We start from the raw sequence: 20,991 nt of genomic DNA, 5'->3' as shown, positions 1-20,991 counted from the left end.
GGAAGCAAGCTGTAGTGTTGGCTGGGGAGGAGGAACACCCCCCCTGCTGGTACTCAAAGCAAGAGAAAGGTGCAAACTAAACATCTGTAAACTGCTGGGCACACAGCTCCATTACCCTCATGTGCATCTCAGGAAGCAAAGGAACAATAATCAGCCCTGGATCCACCACAGCCCAGGGCTCTGAGCCCATGCTCAGCTCGGGGTGCCCAGTAAGAGGCCGCTCAGCCCCGCACCCAGGCTCAGTCCCCGCTTCATGCCCCATCCCTTCTTCCACAGCACGCTCTCTACCTCCTACTGGGCCCTGTAGCTTGCAGATAAGTGAACAAATTAACCCTATTTCTTTGGTGTGTCTGTTCCTTTGAAAACTGCAGGCCTAGCTACATCTGCTAGTTCTCACTCCCGACTGCCCCCCTCACGCTGCACCAGTGCTGATGTTCGTCTTTGTGTAGCAGGGTGAGGATTTCAGCTGCTCGAACTGCTCTCTGCTTTTAGGGATCACCACCCACGAATGCTTAGAGCCAAGCAGCTCCAGCCTTCCCCTCTGCTGTGGCTGATCCCGTTTGGCACCAAGGTCAGGCTTGGCGCAAAGCAGCCTCCCTTCCTGCCTCTGCTCGCCCAGAAGCTCTGCAAGCTTGAGCCTGGTGCCAGGGAGGTCCAAAGAGCCACCTTTGTCTGCCTTGATCGAGAAGCAACTCAGACAGTTATAAAATTCCGTGTCATTCACTTATTCTTCAGCAAAACCAAGGGCCCCATGCACAAGACTGGACAGTGTCCCCAGTGGGGAGAGCTTTCGAGGAACAGAACCAGTCGGCATCTCAGCACACCGATGTCTGAGGTTGCTTTAACCCCATCTTTGGCCTTGTCACTTACTGCTTAAGAATTCCAGCATGCAAGAAGGCTGAGCAGGAAAGGAGGATATTTTTGTCCTGGAGGAGGAGAATCTTGCTAGCATAAAAAAAAAAAAAAAAAAAAAAAAAAAAAAAAAAACAACAACAACAACAAAAAAAAAAACAACAACACTCAGAGAGTGGAGAGATCTCCCTTCAATGGGAGCATCCCCCGAGCATCCTGACCGTGTCACTGAAGCAGCTGGGCAGATGCAAGTTGCAGGCTTCAAAGACTGAGGCTGACAGCCTCTGCTCTGATGTTTCACTAAAGAGCTGGGAGTGCCAAGTGCTTTAGCCTCCTGTTTTATTAATACGCTGCTCTGATGGCTCATGTATAATAGATACACCAAGGAACATCAAGAGGTTTACATCCCATTTCCATGTTGCATATGGTTTCTACTAAACACCATAGGCTCTCCATTCACCTCTTCAAGTTTGTCTTGGCTAATGAATTTGCATGAGTTTGGGGGTTCAAGCAAGGGACAAAAAGTTGGTCACCAATTCTTCATCTGGTTTCCATGACTTTGCTGCACATGGGAGCTACAAATTAAGTACAGGGAAAACGAATTTGCTCTCTCATAACACTGGATGCTGTTGTAGAAAGTGCAGTGAAGGGTTTGGCACATTGCTTCTGGGGTGACTGAGCCAGAGCTCAGGGTGCTGCAGCCACCCCAAAACCAGGCAGGAGCAGTGTGCAACCACGCCAGGCATCTGAGCAACGCACAAACACATCTGGCTCTGTAAAATCAATCTCATCTGCACAGACACGAGGGGCTTGGAGCTCAAATCTGGGCCAAAACAGACAGATTGTACCCCAATCTTCTTCCTCACAGAAAGGTAATTAGCTGGAGATGTTAAGATCAAATTAAGATTGCCACTGAGGCAGGCAGAGCCGCACAGCAACGGCTCACTCATCTGCACAAGGCTCTCCACCAGGAGCCTAGCTGACCCCACAGCACAAGGCAGACATTTCCATCACGTCCCAAGCTCATATTTTTTTTAAATCTGACATGACATATTCTACAAACTTTGTAGAAAGAGCGGTGGTTAGAACGCATATGACTGAGAACAGAAAAAGGCAGCTTGCGCAGCTAAGTACGAACTGCTTCAGCAGATCAGGGCACTGCTCTAAATCGGGACCTTCCCCTTCTGGTGGTTACTGCTGGATGCCTCAGAAGATGAAATCTCCCACCCTGCAAGCTCTAGATTACCTAAAATAGAGTCATGGGGATTTCTCCGTGAGCCAAGCCACCTAGTTTATGTGCTAAAATGTGAAGACTGATGGTCCTCATTGTTTCCAGCTTAGCTGTAAGGTTAGATGCTATTCTTGGTCAAGAGCTGCCAAACGTTGCTGAAGCTTGTTAGGTTGTTTGCTTTAATAGCACACAGCGTGAAACAAAGACGGGAAGTCTTCACAGCAAAATGCCTCCTTCTGCTGAGCTCGCTGCATCTCGCTGCGCCTTGGAGAGGTTTAATTATAGGCTGCTGGTTCTAAAGCATTTTTTTCCAATTATTTGGTCTCAGGTCCAATCCCCTAAAACCCGTATGTTATACTCCTTCCCAGCGAGGATCGATGCAAACCAATCACGTCATCAATTTCATCTGGGCAGCAGAAGGAAAGAGGGCAACTCAACCCCTGCACCCTGACAGGTTCAAAGCAGCTGGGCTAGGGCAGCAGCAAACCATTAAGAGGATGTTGGGAAGACATTTAATCTTTAAAGGATGCTCTATTTAGACCTCGATTTTGTTTTCCACATTGCAACGTGTACAGAGGGTATATGTTGGAGCTCTAGGAGCTGAACCAGCAGCAGGGGGACACACAGGCTCCCCCCATTCCACTCCCAGTGCTGCCATCAGCACTGTGCCTGCAGAGGGGCCAGGGCTCAGCCCCCGAGCCCAGGAGCATCCTCACCTCGGGCAGGGTGAGGAGCTCACCCCTGGGTGCAGCTGAGCTGTGGTGGGAGCTGCACAGCTCAGGGACATTCAGCTAGCAAACACAGCTGCCACAGGAGGTGGGGATTTTCACAGGCCAAATACATGGACCTGAGTGAAAGGAAAAGACCAAAAACCAGAATCCCCATGGCAGCATCTTTCACATTGCTCCTTTCCTCTCCCACAAGAGCATAGCCCAAGCTGAATATTCCTGGACAAGAGCAGATGAACTTATTAATCCCCCCAGTTCCATTTATTTAACTCTGAGACAGAAAAGAGGTTGAAAAGTATTTACGTTCCCTGAAACGCCTGGAAACTCAGGGAGAGGTGGCTGCAGACCTTGGCCCTGCTCTCAGGCACAGACCGACCCCGAGGAGCCATCCCTGCCTGCAGAGCCCCATTTATTTCGGGAGGGCAGACACACCAGTGCTGCCCGGCCTCCGCAGGAGGCTGATGGCCCTCTGCCTCCTCACAAGCTGCGTTTCTTTACGTAAGCGAGGCGTGCTTTTAGAGGCCTGACTCACAAGCCGCCCCATCTCGGTAATATTTTAGAGTAAATTTAGCACTACTGAGACATGCCTGACCTAGAGGGAACTCCCCTCATGGCCTAAGTGGGGAAATATCCAGGCCTGCCCCGTTCTGTGCCCGACCTGCCAGGCGCCATTCGGCCTCAGGAGGCCGGGCCCAGCCCAGCAGCTCCAGGCCTCTGCCACGGCCTGGCTCCATCACTGGGTCATCACCAGCCTGCAGCAGCAAGAAAGCCCTTTCACAGTCCTGTTCCTTGCTAACGTAGTGAATGTTTGTGTGGCAGCAGCTGGACCCACCCAGGGACACCCCACCGCTGTGTTCACAATGCCTTTTTCCACCTGCAATGTTCCTGGGCACCCTGTAGAGCTCCAAGAAAAGGCTCCCTCAAAAATGTGATGTTTCAGCAGCGTTTCACCCCGAGAGAAGCCAGCTCAGCACAGGTCTGCAGCCTGACAGGTCTGTAACAGACTGACGCAGGCACACATGCCAGTAACACCATCAGTTTCCACAATGCAGCTGGCAGCTAAATGGGATTTGGGTTTGCAGCCAGCAGCAAGGAGCTACCAGGTTTTCCCATACATCTTTAGAAAGACAAAAGATGAAGAATATTCTCCCACAAACCTTGCACCAGACAAAGGGGTATAGGCAAGGAAGATAAGAAGAGAAACAAAGCATCTGAAGGCACCGGTCTACCTGTTTGCAGCACTGAGGACAGAGCATGCTGTGCTTGTGCACTGAGGTGGGTATCATCCATGAGGCTTCAGACAGAGCTCCAGGTGTGGTTTGGATTGATAAGCTTCAAGTATCTCTGGGACAGCCTCTCTGGACTTCAAAGTAAGGATAGATTTTTAGGAGATGAAAATCATGAGACCAAAAATTAATTCATGTGTTTGAAATGTCTACTTGAAGCCAGACACCCAGCAAGGGAGGAGGATCTGAAGGGCAGCAGAGTGGAAAAAGCATCACAAGATGCAAAGACCTGAAAGGACTCAATCAGAAAAGACTTCTTAAAATCACACCACTGGCAGAGGATTCACAGGGCGTGAAAGGGGAAAGACAACAGGAAAATAATACACAATGAGGGAACTGCAAGCGCTGCTTCAAAGGCAGAGGGACTGATCGCAGCCAGGGCTTTCTGCCTGCTGTACTCGTGCTGCCAGAAGTGGGTTAGCAAAGCCTTGGGGTCCCATTAGGAACAAAGACCAAGGAGGGCAGCAGTGACAGGAAGACACGAAGGAGGAGATGAGCGCCAGCACACAGGCGTGGAAGCCTCAAACAGCTTGCAGAGGGGTGAGATGAAGGCTTTTGTGTTCAACGAGCACATCCCTGACAGTGCAAGCAGTCTCTGTACCTGCAGCCCTCTGTTCTGTATAAAGGAACATTTGGTAAACGTTGAGTTTCGAGCCTTTCAACAGAAAATCTCCAGTCCACACAGCAGCACATATCCTGCGTTCAGCCACACAGATAAAACAAAGCCACTCCCGTCTCTCCTTATGAATTTCTCATGGCATGCTCAGTTCCCTCTCAGCAGGAAATCTGCTTGGGGAATCACTCCAGGACCAAAGGGGCAGAGCAGAGCTGATCCATAATGCACAAAGAGCCCGAGGTTGTCAGGAAGGACAACAGTTTGCAACACAAACAATGGTACTCTGGGAGGTGGATGGTTAAAAATATAAATCTTACGCTTGTGCCACTATGAATTATTGAATGTATGGGGAGTTGGAAAAAAGGATTCAGCTCCATTAATAATTTACTTTCTAATCCAAGCGAAGATGGAATTTTATGCACCACTTATTACCAGCGCCGTTGCTGGAGGAATGAACTGCGCTGACCGCTGTCGGGAGGCAGAGCCGCCTCTCCGTTTGCAAAGCAGTTTCTGAAGTTAGCTCTCCGGCTTGAAACATCCAGCCTAAACCTTCCCTTGGGAAAGGATATGGTCATTCCTGAATATTTAGGAGGCACATTAAGGACACAGAAATTTCTCTTTAAAGCAGCATCACAGGCACAGCACAACAGTGCTGACAGAAAGCTAAGGACCTCTCCTCGCTCCGGCTCTTACGCAGATGGGCAGGTATCACACCACCACCCAGACTTTCTCGTTTGAGAAAATAAATCTGAATGACATTGCAAAACGCAGCAACCAGTTACAGAAACACCAGATACTGATGAGTAGAGGAACCCCTTCCAGTTCTTTGGGCACGGCACCGCCTGGTTTGAACACACAGGGATGGAGGCTGTCCGGAGCGCAGCAGTGCTGGGTAATTGCACACTGCAACACAACTTCGTTGTGAGTTCTTACAACTGCTTGGTCTGTGTTCAAAGTACTGCCTTACTTTGGGATTTGTGTTGTGACTAGAGAAAGGGGAAAAGGTATCAAGGCCCAGAGAAATGTATTAAAAAAGGAGATGGCGAACACCCCAACACCTTTACAACAATGTCAGTTTTGGTGTGCATTTGGGAATTGATGTCACATACTATGGATATACAGAAAACTTCTAAAAGCTTATTTTTAAAGAAAACCATCCTTGTTTCTTTCTGCCAAAGCACTACAAAACAACATCATCTTACTACATTCAAACCCTTCCAAAGTGGATGCCTGAAACAGAAGGTGAGAAGGGGGCTCCAAGAACACACAGATAGGAGGAACGGGTTCCACCAAACTGAGTACCTGGGGCAGGGAATGCTCCTACACATCTGATATTTAGCACAAAATTAGAGAACAAACTCGTGTACATTGATTGACAATCCCAAACTGGAGAGATGAGTTATCAGATCTTCTCTGCATCTTCACAGAAGGTCGAGTAGGTAAAGATCATCAAGGGGAAAGAACCAAGCACCTTGCTTAGAATTCTAATTTATTATTAAATTACATATCAAAGCTTTTTAAATATATACAGAGAATGCACAATAGGTGAAAAAATAATTACAGATACAATAAAACAAGTTTCAAGTAGCTACATGAAAAGAAGAAAGAAATCAGAAAGTGTAATCAAACTAATTTACAAAAGTCTGCATTGGGATGTTTTGTGAGAAAGTCGTGTGTGGGTTTTGTTATCTTGAGTGTTGATTTCAACTTCTTTCCTCACTCTGTAGCAGACAGACCAACAACCGCTTATATATTCAGGGCTGAAAGCATCACACTGGTTTCAAATATCCAGTCAGCACATCAGATATGGGCACCAAGAGGATTTCACCTGGAATATAGCTCAGTTTTGTCTCACTGTGTTTTTCATTGTAGACTCTTTTTACATTGCTAAATAGGATCCCTGCTCTGAAGGACTGCAAAATCTAGTACCGTTATTAGGAGTTTAAGAACTATTTCTTCCTTCAAGAGTGATATAGCTGTTATTTGAAAAAAGAAGGAGAGGTAAAAGTTTTGGGAAAACAAAACAAAACAAAAAAAACGTAAGAAAAGATCATGCATTAAGTGATCTTGGGAAACAAGCTGCTAGGTTTAGGGAACTAAAACAATCCTGATTGAGTCTCACAACCAGAAGTGGTGGACCAGCCTCCACTCCCTGCGTAGCAGTTTGGGGGGAGCTTCAGGAACACAGTTCCTCCGAGAGCACAGCCCTTGAGGACAAGCAGTTGACAAACTTATCTGAAACTTTCACATCACCTAACAAAACTCCTACTTTCGCTCATTCATTTTTGACACCCAGTGAGAAACAACTCTTTCTTCTCACAGTGATCTTAAGGCTTTCCAAAAGAAATTGCTTGTAAAGCTACAAACAAAAAAGTCTAGTTGATTAAATTCCTCCTGGATTCATCACACTACAGCACACCGTGATATCCAAAAGCTGATGAACTCAGAATTGATTTAGAAAAATGTGCCTCCCCAAGGAAGGGCAAACTCATCCTAGGAGAAGCACCGCATTGCTTGGTCCCAGGTCCCTTCTGGGCTGGCGAAGCCCTGCCTCCAGCCTTGCTTGCACACCCTCCAGCGAGAGGCAAGGATAAGCTTCAGCTGTGCTCTGGGTTGTGGCCACCCAAATGCTCACCACTTGAACGTGCACCACCTGGTGCTGTCCCCATGCCCCCTGTGCTCAAGCAACTGGAGCACAAAGATCAGAGAAACACATACAAAAAAAAAAAAAAAAAAAAAGCCTAAAAATATTTGTGTCCATTTGGGGGATCAAAAGGATCTCTTGTGTTCTAACGCTTACCCAAGGGGTTGGTGGACAGGTTTAAAGTTGGTGTTTGTGTACTGGCAAGAATAAAGAAGAACTTTAAAAAGGAGAAGGAAACTACGTGCCCTGCAGAAATGTGGATTTACTCACTTCATTTCTATGGCTTACTAACAATTTTCTCAGCACAATTCTGCTTGGATGAGTTTCAAAATTGCAGCTTTGCCAGGAATTGCAGAAATGAGAATTCTTTAAGGACTTTTTCTTCCTTAGAGCAAGAGGAACTATACTGAAGAAAAAACTTAGAGAACATATCTAGCAATAGGAGACGCACAAACCTGTATTTTGGAATTTGAGATTAAATGTACAACCCCATTTTCCTTTTAACAGTCCCTTGTCCCACCTACAGGTTCATGTTATCAGAGACATTCAGGAGAATTATTCAGGAGAATTAACAAGTCTTTCCCCTTTGGCTATGTGCAAGCACATCACTTCAGAGAGCAATGCAAAATGCCCGCTCACATAGCTAGAGGAGAAGATAATGAAAGGGAGATTACAAGATTAATTAAATGTATTTTCCAATGCAAAACCAACATAAATAAAAACCATAGAGGGGTTGTAAATACTGAAACCACTTCCAGTAAAGCTTTATCAGAGATAATTCAGCATATTTCTATTATTTTGTACTAAAATATATCGGTTCTTCCATAACATCTTCATGACATGAAAAATCAATCATGTTTACATATTTATTATAATCTACACATTTTCCATAGCAGCTTTATCACACAATAAGATTAAATATATGCACCAAATAATCAATTAAGTCCAGTAAAAAAGACTGATTTTAAGATTAAGTAAATGAATTTATTTACGATACTGCAGATCTTATACTGCCAACTATATAGTGATCAAATCCTACAAATCCTAAACAGGACAACTGCTAATCAGGATCCTGTGGGGCTGGAATCAAAGAAAAAGCATCAGGGGAAATGAGGTTTGATCTCCCAACACACAGATTCATTAATAAACTTCCTTTACCCATCAAGGTTTTCCATAAACCCTTTTAATGAACATTTTATTTCAAACCAGGAACATTCCCAGATCATCCAAATAAATCACCCTTTATTTAAAATACGAGCCCCACCATCTTACATGTATCCATTCCAAACGCTTTTGAATCCCAAATGACAAGATGGCTGATTAGAAGTCCCCGTAGACTTTTTAGCACAAAGTTACTATTCTGCAAATAAGCCTTCAAATCCATACAAACATTTTAGGCGCAACAGTGTGGTTTTGCACACTAGACAGGCACAAGTCTCTATTCCCTCCGACAGGTACTTCACAGACACTATAAAAAGCAGTAAAAATATTGCGACTGTCCCACTAGACTCCATTCCAGAAGAGAACCCGGAGACTACCTGGCATTTGTGGGTAATGGCATATATGAAACCAGTTAGAAGCACTGTAAATTCACTGCGAAAAGAGTTAATCAAGTTCTTAGAAAGAGATTCCAGTGCCTCAGTTTCAATTTAGTGGGTTATGATACGACAGATGGAAAAAGAGACGTTGAGAGAGCAGAAGAAATCCGTAACTTGTGAATCTGTAATATCAAAGCCATTCCTGACATCGGTTTTGTTTATTGACACAAACACAACAGGGTTCATGTTCCATGTCTGGACAAGAAACAAAAACTTCCCCCCAGATAATGGTAAATGAAACTTGCTTCACCATTCATACATTCAGCTCTTTACTATGAGGAGGCATGTCCCAAACTTTTGCACTTAGATACATTTGCCTCAGCTATAACCATCATAATTTTAATTTCCAATTGACAGTTTAGATTACATCTTACTTACAGTGTAAAAATATTAATGCTATTAGAATAACTTTATGTAAATTACAATATAGGCTTTTCAATCATGTCTTTATAAAGACCTTTATGATGTCATCCAGAATCCAAGTATTTGCACCCAAAAGACTGCTTTCAGGTGAACTCACGCTTGGTCACGTTTCAGATGACTGAACACTATGGTAAACAGCTGCTAGGACACTGTGCTCCCTTTTTACAAAAGGGGACTTTTTAGTCCCTTTAAAGCCACAAAAAGAAAAAAAAAACTAAATGTTCCTCAGAGGGTGGTTTATTCATATTCTGTGCAAAAAGTGAACTGAACAATCCTTTTTTTCTTTGAGGAATTTGCGTGAAGCACAGTTTTCACAGCACAAATAACGCAGAAATAACTAGTATCTCAGCCATGAGTTAAAAAGAATTACAGAACATGTATTTAGTAGTAGAGCAACCCGATGGCTTAAAGCTGCAATATTCTTCTCATAGGGCAAAAGTGTTCAGTACTGTGCTTGGCCTAGTGGGGCAGCAGGCTTCCTGCAGCTTCCACCCCATGAAAGCCTAACACTTTCTCCACCTACCAGCCAACAACAGACCTCCAGCACCACTGAGCACAGCAGCTGTTCTACTGGTTTTGTTAAGAGTCCCATGTTTACTTACCTTGCAGTGAAAAAGGCAATTAAAGAGAAAAAAAAAAAATAAGACCATCTAATTTAACCAAAGGAAGATGCATGGCAGGGAAGGAGAAACACTGCAGCTTCAACCCAAAACCAGTGTCACAGTTTACCATCCTAAACTTTAGACATCATGCTGATACTCCCAGCCACAAAGAGCAGGCTGTTCCAAGTCTGTCTCTTCCCCCACTCACTTTTCTTTGACTGGGGGGGGGAGGGATGGTGGTGATGAGTTTAGCAGAGTCCACGAGGGCACATCCATCAATGAAAAGCATAGAGCAGCAGTAGGATGGTACAGATACCAATGACGCCACCCAAGATGAAAGAATCTCGTCGTTTCCGAAGGTTGATCCTTTGAATCAGGCTGTTCACTGCTGGAAACCGATCTTTAGGGAAGCTGAGTCAAGGTCATATTAAAAGCCGGTGTTTTTATTAACAAGCCCCAAATTCTGCATGTGGAAGTCGGCAACATTGCAAGAAATGCAGAACTACTCCCAAGCTGGAGAAAGCAAATGCAATTAAAAACAAAAACTTACAGACAGTTAGCAGGATTTAAACTGTACTACTACTAATCAGACGAGAGGTGACAGAGCAGCTCAGAGTTCACATTTACAAAGAATTTAGTATTTGATCACCTAAATTACCAGTGCTTGATATAACCCTGAATGTGAGGCTTAGCTACTTTTAATAACACTTGAATGAGAATGAAAAAAATAGAGCAACTATATATAACATCTGTGATATTTAATGAAAGTTAAAAAAAAGAAACTTAACAGTTACTGGTAAAGGGAACAACCAAAGGCATTTGACAGAGAAAAGCATGCACGTTACATGAATATGCACTATTCCCTGTATAGAACAAAAAACTCCTCCTACTGTGAAATCATAATAATGCAAATCTATCTTTTAATGTACAAAAATACAACAGCGAGCAAGATAATCAGTTTCAGAGTTTCATGTCTTTGGAACCAAGAATCCTTTAAGGCCAAAGCTTATTGAATTTTTTTTTGTTGTTGTTCTTGCCAATTGCTAAAAACTGTAATGAAATTTATGGCTCACCAAGATACATCTCTTCAGGATGTAATCTGTCTAATCAGATGACACTAATGCTGCTTGGGCCCTTATGACAGAGAGGAAGGAGTAAGGGGGAGAACGACAACAGTGCATGACTTGACAACCCGGCACATACTTTTAGCCACAAGCACCAAGTATGGAGAGAAACCAAGGAACCAAAATCTTGATGTCTGCAAGACTGTCAGGCCATGAGTACTCGCCTGTAAACCATAACAAGCAGCAATCTATGCCAAGCTTTAGCTCTGGACGATCTTGAAAGCAAAAAAAGCAAGGTATTACACTTTTAAGAAGATGTACAGCAGGGAAGGCCATTAAATGCTGTTGCAGATCTCTATGTGAAAATTAAAGATACTGATCTATATACAGTGTTCAAAGTTAAGCAAAACCAACTTGTTCACCGCATTCATCATTAAGATACTTCACTTAGATTAAGAAAGTGACACTGGGGAAAAAAGCCTATTTGTCACTAGTGCCAAGACCACTGTGGGCTATACAGCCTTTAGCATTGCAAAGCATTTTGATCCCTAAATGATGTGCTGAAAAAAATGTTACTATACCTCTTCTTGTGCTCCGGCAGTACAATTTTTTAAGAAAGGATACTAGCCAAGGTATTCATCTTGCTTTGTATTGACTTCAACATCCCTCTCTGCGAAGTCATATTTTCTTTAGTTGCCATGGCGATGCTGGAGAAAGAAAAGAGTGGATCAAGTCGCTGGTGCTAAGAATAATCTCCAGCTACAACAACAGGAAAGCGAGCAGGGAGCACTCCTTTAGAGAACAATGAATGAGGTGAAGCAATATGAATGAAACAACATTTTTTCTATTAATCTCTATCTTTTACACTTAAATGATTTCTCTTTTTTTCGTATAAGCCATTAACAACTGAAAACACTGATTTCTTGAAAGAGGCAGGCTTTTGGGACATCTCCTCCCCAGCCCCCAACAAAAGGGATGTTCCATTACAAGCACACCGAACGGTAATCTTCCAGCCTAAGGTTTAAGTTCAGAATTTTGTTTTATCAGAAAAGCACCAGGCTTACTTTCACTCCAGAGGGCATATTAACATTCTTTTCTACCATCAAGATAAAATTACTATAGAAGTATTACACAAATAAGAGCTGCTTCACTATTAAAAATCTATTTACAAAGGGAATGTGCTGGTTGAGAGGAGATAGAAGGGCAGTTTGAGAACACAGCTCAGGGAGCTTTACACAAAAGGCTTCTGAACACAGTCACTGGGTCTTTGAAGACCTTTGAACACAATGAAGTGTTGGGGTTTACTTCGTTTGACTCAGGATTAATCCTGTCCTCTCTCCAGGTAAGAGGGCAAAGCCTGGATTCTCCTGTATTCATGTCCCAGCACGCCCAACTTCACTGTTTTCCACAAGCTGGAGTTAACAAAGCTGGTGTATAATGAAATCATATCAAACGATACTTCTTTCATAGCACAGATAAAACACATTTTTGAACTTTGGCCCTAATTAAGAATGTCATACATGGGAATACCATTTTTCACACTCCGCTTCTTTAATAATACACAGTCCAGTTGTACGTACTTTATCCAAATAAAAGAACACAACACAGGTGAATATAAAATAAAGTTTCCCATTTCAAACTGTGCTCTATTTTATCTAAATAACATATTTACATGAGCATTTTAAACAAATAGTCAGCTGGCTTTTTTTTTTTTTTTTAAAACATTTCTCTTCAGCCCATAAAACCAACAGCTATGCAATGAAAATCGGAAGGGTATGCTATTACTATATAGCCCCAGGTAGTATTTCACATAGCTACTCTGAATGCAGTAGCTTTGCCTTGACAAACACCCTCATTCACATAAAGAGAAACAATATATAAAAGGTTAGGTTCTGGAGATGCAGTGCTTAAGAAGGAACAGCAGGAGAAATACTGCTCTCCTCAGCTGGCAGCAGTTCAGAGAGAAACAAAGTAGGGCATAAATACAACATTGCCGGATAAAAACTCAAAAAATGACACCTATATTGCTACTGACTATACTTACATGAATAACAATGATTAAAAGAAGTGTTTGGAGAAGTTTCTAAGCCTTAAATATGGAGGGAAAGGGTTCTGGGAGAACAAAGTAAAGTGGAACGACACCACCACAGAGAGAACTGTGAGGAAAGGGAACTAAAGCTGTCATCTCCCAGGAAAATAAATGGATAGGAGAACGCATCGTTTACCAAATACACATATCCAACCTTCAAGAGCATTTTATGCTTGCTCACAGTTGGTTTCTGTACCCAAGCATGGTACAAAAATCAGTTAAAATGATGAAACACCATTTGTTCAGATACTAGTACTAATATACTTCAGCTGACGTGGCATTTTGGTATGTGAGGTAGCAAAGCACCCTCGCCCACCTTGGTGCACCTTCCCAGGTAAATCTGGTAGGAAGAGGCATGCACGCAGACTATTTCTGCACTTATTCAACATAGTATTGGCATTCCTCCCATTTTTGTAATGAAGACCACTTGATGCATTTCATTGCAGGTTTCTCTCTGAACAAATTTCCGAAATGAGCAGCTTTGGACCACCTGACATAGCACTGGCTTTTCTACTAGGACACTACAGCCAACAACGTAAAAATAGCTGGCAAAACCCAGCAGAGCCAAGCCTAACAATTGTCCCTTCAAACCTGTAGCAGGAAGTCAGCATCACAATTCACAGACATCTTAAGGAAAGAGCCCAGATCAATGAGCCCTAAAGGATTTCTGGAGCTGCAAGCTCATTTGGGCTCCTTTCCATTCAATCCGCCCGCTCCATCACAAGCTGCCCCTGACATACTACTGTCAGCCTTCATATCGTGTGCCAGGCAAACATAAAAAGATTCTCCCCAAAAGTCTGCACTGCAAGGCCTTGTGAACAGAGTGAGATGCATTGACAAGGCAGATTGATCAATTATTTTAAGGTTACATTAGCATTCAGGTGAACTTGAACCTACAGAAGGATCTGGGAGCTTATCATTCATAAAGAGAATAAACAGTTTGAAAACATGCAGGCAAAAAGTTAACATTTCGAATCAGCATCTCTAGGAGAACAGATTTAACATGTTAATAGTGTTTTGAGGTTTTAGATTCATTAAAAAAAAAAAAAAAAAAAAAAAACACAACAAAATGGAAGCTTCTGTGCACAACTAATAAAAACCTGCAGCATTTTGTATTTTTGCATTTTTTGCTTCATACTTCTGAAGTGCTGAATCAACAGAAAGTGAAAATGGAGCTCAGGGCTAACTGGAAGCAACAGGGCTTGCAGCTGCCTCCTTGGTGTTCAGCTGGAGCTTGCCACAATCAGCTAACCACGGCCCTTCACTTGTGCAAAAAGAACCGAAAAAAGCCTGCAAAGCTTCTCCTCTTAAACCATGTAAGTAGTGACACACGGCAAGTTGCATGTGCTTGGTGTTGGGGATACCCCAACTCACCTGACCCATGAATGCAACCGATTTGATTACACAGGAGACCTTTTTAGGACAAAGTTTGTCCTTTTTAGGACAGAATTACAAGAAGAGAAAGTGAAAATTAGGTAACAGGAGGAATAAAAAACAGCATTGCTCACTGCCTCTACCAACAGTGCATGAGAGTTTAACGAACAGCAAGTCAGAGAAGGTGCCAACAGAGATTCTCAACAAAGAATAACAGCTGTAGATCAATACAGAAAAGCAGTCACGATCTAGGGCTGAAAAAAGGGGCTACAAAATTAGAACAGTAAATATACCAAACTGCATCCTATGTGAGAAGATACAGCATTTGACAGATTACATATTTACAACTCAGCATACGGGTCGTTTAGCTTCCTAAAGTAAAAAACAAACTCACAAAAACATTGGGTTTGTTATTGAGAAAAGCACTCAGTGAATTTGGAATTATTAGGCACTGAGCTGGAATAAAAGACTTCATCGCTGTACACAGGAAAGCTTGCTCAGTAACCTGCAGCTTCTTATCTTATGCCTCCACGCTGGCTTGATACTTGTCCAAATGAAATTTTAATACATCATCTCTCAATGCACTCCTGAATTAAGCCACGTGTTTTCGTAAGATGCATCCAAAGACTCATTAAGGCATCCATTAATTTACAGAAGTGAAAATACGAGGTGACTGCCAGGATATAAAGTGTTCCTGAGACACCTCCAGCATGCCTTTGGAAATGGTTCTAGCAGATTATGATGGAATACAGGGTTCAAGCTTTAGTGTCTGATGAGTGAAACTGTCCATTTCTTATAAAAAGGCACGACAGAACCGTTTAAGTTTATGGATGACAAGGTTGGAACCTTTTTTTTTTCCCCCTCTCAGGATTCTGAATATGTTAGCACAACAGGATAGTTTTACTGATGTGCTTTGAAGAGAAAAAAAAGTAACGATTGCCATTTTTAAGTTTTACTGTCATATGGTCATTGTGATGTCCACAAACAAGAGGTTGACTGGATGCTAGCTGCCATTCAGAAATCAAAATTCAAGTAGAAAGCACCGTTCTGCATGTATAATTTGATTACTCGGAACATTAACTGGTTTACCTACTAAGCCTTTGTATTTGTGAACCTGAGGCTATTAAATTTAAGCACTACCAAGAGGAAAACACATGACTCTTCAGAGCTAGTCCCCCAACCGGTCTCTGTACAGTCTCGAGTATTTAGGCTTCCTCATATCCTTCAATAAACAGTTTCACTTCCCTTCCCATCCCTAACACATGCTCATTAACTCACTGTTACCATTTGTTTACTGACAAATGCTTTTTTTTTTAAATAAAAAAATTAATCATTTTCCCTTCCCAGTATCTGTCCCTTTTAGTTGCTTGACACAGTAACAAGTTATTCCTAGAACAATAATTTTATTTTGTTTGAAACTTCTATTTCACATTTACGACAACAGATTATATCCTTCTTACTGGAATCTATTATCTCTTTCCTACCTGTGGAAGATCCAACTATACTAAATTATTCAGCAGTACACTGAAATAAGGTTTAAAGGCACACTTTTTTTCAACATAATGATGATCCCTTGTTGAGACATTCCTGGAAAGTGATAATGGATTCTGATCCTCCAATTTTCCCAAGCTCCTTTGTTTGGTTCCTTATTTCTTCTTAACTGATGATTACCAGTCACAATACATTTCTGCTAGTCCATGTCACAAGACTGGAAACATTGCAGAAAATTAAAAACTCCAATTGTAACCCAACTACTTAAAACATAACCCCGTGCCCTGTATTCATGACAGCACGTCCAACGTTAATCTCCATTTACAAATGTAATATGGAAGACAAAGAAAATCATTTTTTATTGTACATCTCGAGCTTTCTGTTTCAGTTTATTCAGCTGATTTAATTTATATCTAAGGGTGGAAACAGACAACTTTTTTCCACTAGTTCACTGTTGTGAACAGTGTGACAAGGCACACCTGCAGCTTATCTACATGCACAAGAGTGTTTATAATGCATAGACAGGTCTCAAACAAGAAAGAAATGCCAAATTTCTCTTCTTCCCATATTTCAGTTTCTCTCCTCTGATCCAAAAACAGTCTGTGTATAAATTCAGACCATCTGCATCAGTGTCAGGTGATTCCAAGATGACCCTGACTTAACAATTCACTTGGAAATAGCATGAACTATTCTCAGCGCGGCACTGGCTTGAACTACCAGAGATGGGTGTAAACCAAGTTCCTAAAACCAGATGGTATTCTGCCCTCTAAATTTAATACTAAAGCGCTGCTCAAATACAGCATTAATGACTGCTGCCGTGCTGGAGGAATCTCTTCTGGGTAAGCCTGGGGTCACAACCACAAAGAGCCATCCATCTCTTCCATGAATTAGCAAGGGGTATCTCAAATTTCTTCACTAGTAGCAGTCTTTCCCCAAAATTTCACTTACATTTCTAGTTTGTCCTTGAATGTTCAGTAGTGCTGTAGGTATGTGAGCAACCAAATTTGTCTTCAAAAAGCCTGCAGTTTTCACTAGCATGAAAAAGTACACAGTAATAAACATTTCCAGCCATTACCGAATTCAAACTAGTCTAACATGCAAGCTACACTTTTAAAGCTGCTTGACTTGGAAGCCAAATGTTTTTACCTAGACAAATGTTCAATCTGTTGGGTATTTTTACCCCACGTAGCAGCCATATCTACACAGCATGTTATCAAGCAAAATGTACCAAAAGTCAACTCCTTGTTTCATCCGTTGAGGCAGCTCAGTCAAATATATATTGGTTCAGAACTAAAACAAAACTCCAAAGGAACAAGACGTGTTTTCAAAAATCAAATAATTTATGTGTTACGGGAACTTCTGCTTCATTTTGTACTCCATGAATCATACTTGCTCATTTAAATTCATGACAACATCTGTGACTAAGGGAATGGACTCTGTGACTATGCATAGAAATGCAAGCTCTACTTTTAAATTGATAACAATTCTGACTAGATTGCTTATTCTCTGTGTATACGTATATATATATATATATATTCATATATATACACACACGCATAATCTTTCAAATTACTTTAAAGCTTATTTCATCTTTTGATGAAGGCTAAAATGAAAACAAAAGGAACATCTCTCCAGAAAAGCATGTGACTTTGCCCAGACTCTGGAAGGCTCTTCTGAAAACAGCTAAGTCTCAAAAACTAATTCATACCTTCCCATTCTGTAAAGGCAGGATTTAATGCAATTGAATTTCTCCCTTTTATTAAATCCTAATTATTACCCAAAGGAATACCCTAGTATACATGAAGATATTTTTTCTTTATTTAATCTATGGGTTTGGTCCAGCTTCTAAGTGGAAGCGTAGTAGTCCAATCTGTTAATATATAAATCTGACAAATCAGCCTCAGTCAGGCTGATTATTATAAAACCAAAAGAACCGACCACACTACACGGGCAAAACTATAACAAATTTTCAAAGCGAACCAACCTAAAAATACAAGTTGTTGGAAAACAAGAAATAAATCATTTGCTATTCTGAGAAAGTGATAATGTTTGAAAATGAAAACCTGAGAACACCAAACAAATTAAGCAAAATCTATGCTTATATTTAAATATGCCCAAGACAAGTGATCACTGTTCCAAAAGAACTGCAGTACAAACTATCACATCCCACTCCTTTCTGGAAAGAAATATGCTGCAGTAAGAACCTGTGTCACACAATTCATTTAAAAATTGATTTTAATTTTAGCACTAACAAAACATCTGAATGACAGCCCTACTTGTCACTTAATAATTTCAGCTGAGGTACCCCTAAATTCTCTTGCAAGTATGTTTGGTCCCGTGGAGGAGCCATACACAGGAAAGTCTGGATCTGCACTTCTTCAGTTCTGTTCTATGCAGAAAGGCAGAGCAGGAGTTTCACAGTTAGGGTTCTCTGTGGGGTCGCTGCCAATGGGGTCACCAGCATGCAGCTTACCAGCAAAAGCCACTGCACTCACTGAAAAATGCTTTCCAGTGTTTAGAGTGCTGCTTAACAACAACTCCTAAAAAAATGCAAAGTGATCTCATAACTTCCTGAATTACACCCAAATAATATGAGTAATGAACTATAGCAGATGTAGCTCTTGAAGACAAGACAGCATTAGTCGCCAGAATGAGCTAATGATGTCTCACTTTACTCAAGGAATTCAAACAGCTTCCCCTCCACAGTCCCATCGTTTTGTTGGTTTACAACAGATAAAGCAATTGATAATCAGACATCGAATAAATTTCTATCCGGTGAATTCACTTAAAATGCAGCAGGGTTTACCATCAATTAACATCACAGCTGAGTACTTGCAATTACTGGGGATGGAGAGTAAAATTTTAAAAAATCACCCTGGCTTCAACAGAGACGGAATTTAACTAAAATAATATAACATGAAAGTACATCTCCTGTGTGATGTAGTTACCAAACAAACTCTTCTTCTACAAAAATAAGCGTAGAACATTTTGGGCAACAGCCACAACAAGTTCACTTACAACAGACAACACGCGATGCAAGAAGGAGTGCTGAAATCCAGCCTCCTAAAACCAAAGTTCATCTACTAACGAGAGGAATGCTTTAATGGCAGCAAGGAGCTCCCAGCCGAGCTTCTCAGGGGACAGGTCATCATGAGGCTAGGCAAAGAGCTCAAACGCTACATGTACGAGTCATTTTGCAGGACAGAAAGCTCAGAAAGTCATCACAGGCCTTTTAATGCCTTCGTTACTGGAGTGGCAGCAAGGAAGAGATTCAATAAATAGTGAGTGTTTTTACAAGATGGAAAAGTAGGGCTACAAGCACAGCAATAAAGGAGAGGATCTTTAATCAGGGAAAGACTGGAACCCAAATAAAACAAAGACTCACAATAACTGGGCTAAGTTTGGCAAATACGAGGCTGTGGAGACATCGCATCCACATTTTCAGACATTATTGTGCTGACCACTTCTGGTTCATCATAGCACATTAATGTAGTGGTTTAACACATTCTTCCACCATGTTAATTATACTGAGCCCACTGGAGGTACTTAAGCTAGCCAGACCTTAATGGACACAGAGCCTTGCTGCACCTCTAATTACTCATCTTCATCACTTCTGCCAGTACATGCATTATCTGAAACCATATCTTGCTTTCTTTCTTCCTCTTTTTTTTTAAAGCAATAATCTAAAACTTAAAACCATTAAGTCGGCACTCTGAATTATTGGTTTTCAAAATCCCAGAGTTCAATGGAAGACCAGGAAGGGCACAGATGATAGAAGTAATTTATAATGCTATGGTTCTAAAATTTCTAAATCAGTTAGAGAAGGCAGCACTCCAGTATTCAAACAGTGCAAAAAAAAACAAAAGATAAGTAACTATACAACAGTAATAATCGTTCAAGCCTGTAAGGTAAAAGCTCTTACCAATATCAGCTGCATATTAGGAAGCTGAACATGTCAAAGGATTACAGGAAGTCATGCTGCAGAAGACTGCCACTATGAGAAGAAACAGCTCCACTATTGGAATAGACCTTGATATTGATAGCTCAACCCAAGATTTCCTTTGCTCAGTCACTCCCATTGTTTTTAAAGAAGCTATTCACTTTCGAACATAAACCTAAATTTTCTGAATTAGGACGAATAAAATATTTTGGCAATATGATTATGTCAATACTGAATAGCAGAAATAAAACCCCATTTCATTGCAGTACTGCGTACGAGTTACAAACAATACAGTTATTGTATAAATAAAATGACTGATATCTTTGGACACGGTTCAGTGTAAACACTGATTGTATAGAAAATAATGAAAATTAGTGAATTCATTCCTACCTTATTGTTTCTTCTATCAGCCGATCTGAGCTGAAAGCCAAAAAGAAAAAAAAAGTTAAAAAAAGGAATGAGCACAGAAGTATTTTTGACCATTACATCAATGATCTCCATGACACAATCCTTAACAAATTTGCCCTTAGAGTATTTCAGGACTCTGTCACTTTTCCCTACAACACAGATGTGGTGGATATACGCAATGAGAGTCTCTGGAGAAGATGCACAGTGTCCCCTACCGCAGCACCGACTGTATGCAAGAGCAGATGCTCAGGAGAACATGAACTACCCTGCAGACAGAAAGGTGGAATTAATTCCTTAATTCATGGTTGATTAATGTTAACTGAGCCCAACACGTTCAAGATACCCAGGACAGTTTAGAAAGGAGTATTAGAGAAGGAAGTACCTCCTATTTTTGGTCTCTAATCCCAGTTGTTCCTTCCCACCCCCTCAAAAGAAGTAACTATAAATAAAAGCTGAAGCTTGGTTCCAGGTAATAACATCTCAAAACGCGGCCTCAGAGCTAGTTTACCAAGTATCATTTCAGGGTGGTTAGCAAGACAAGCTTTTTCTATAGTAATACCAGCTGGATGAGAACTAAGTGATGCTTACAGGAAACAGAATCCACATCGTGTGTAAGAGAAAGACCTCGCTTACACGTGCCCCTTC

The 20,991-nt window shown here is 41.6% G+C and overlaps 1 protein-coding gene across 3 annotated transcripts in view; it reads right to left on the bottom strand.

Annotated features, from left to right (window-relative positions):
* Positions 1-8,524: 8,524 nt before the first annotated feature.
* The window catches only part of GOSR1 (golgi SNAP receptor complex member 1), a 31,029-nt gene continuing 18,562 nt past the window's right edge, over positions 8,525-20,991 (bottom strand). For 2 of the 3 annotated variants that reach the window (XM_084493297.1, XM_084493298.1), the window contains exons 7-9: positions 20,329-20,358; positions 11,669-11,751; positions 8,525-10,380 (exon numbers count right to left, since the gene is read on the bottom strand). In XM_084493297.1, the coding sequence (XP_084349423.1) occupies positions 10,256-10,380; positions 11,669-11,751; positions 20,329-20,358 (238 nt within the window). In that variant the 3' untranslated portion in view covers positions 8,525-10,255. Of the gene's footprint in view, positions 10,494-11,625; positions 11,752-20,328; positions 20,359-20,991 lie in introns of all 3 variants that reach the window. The other variant, XM_084493299.1, reaches the window with a different exon arrangement.

Source organism: Aythya ferina (assembly GCF_964211825.1).
Source record: "Aythya ferina genome assembly, chromosome: 19".
Lineage (NCBI taxonomy): Eukaryota > Metazoa > Chordata > Aves > Anseriformes > Anatidae > Aythya > Aythya ferina.
The sequence above is the reverse complement of the archived record's forward strand: the minus strand, read 5'-3'. Positions and strand labels throughout refer to the sequence as shown.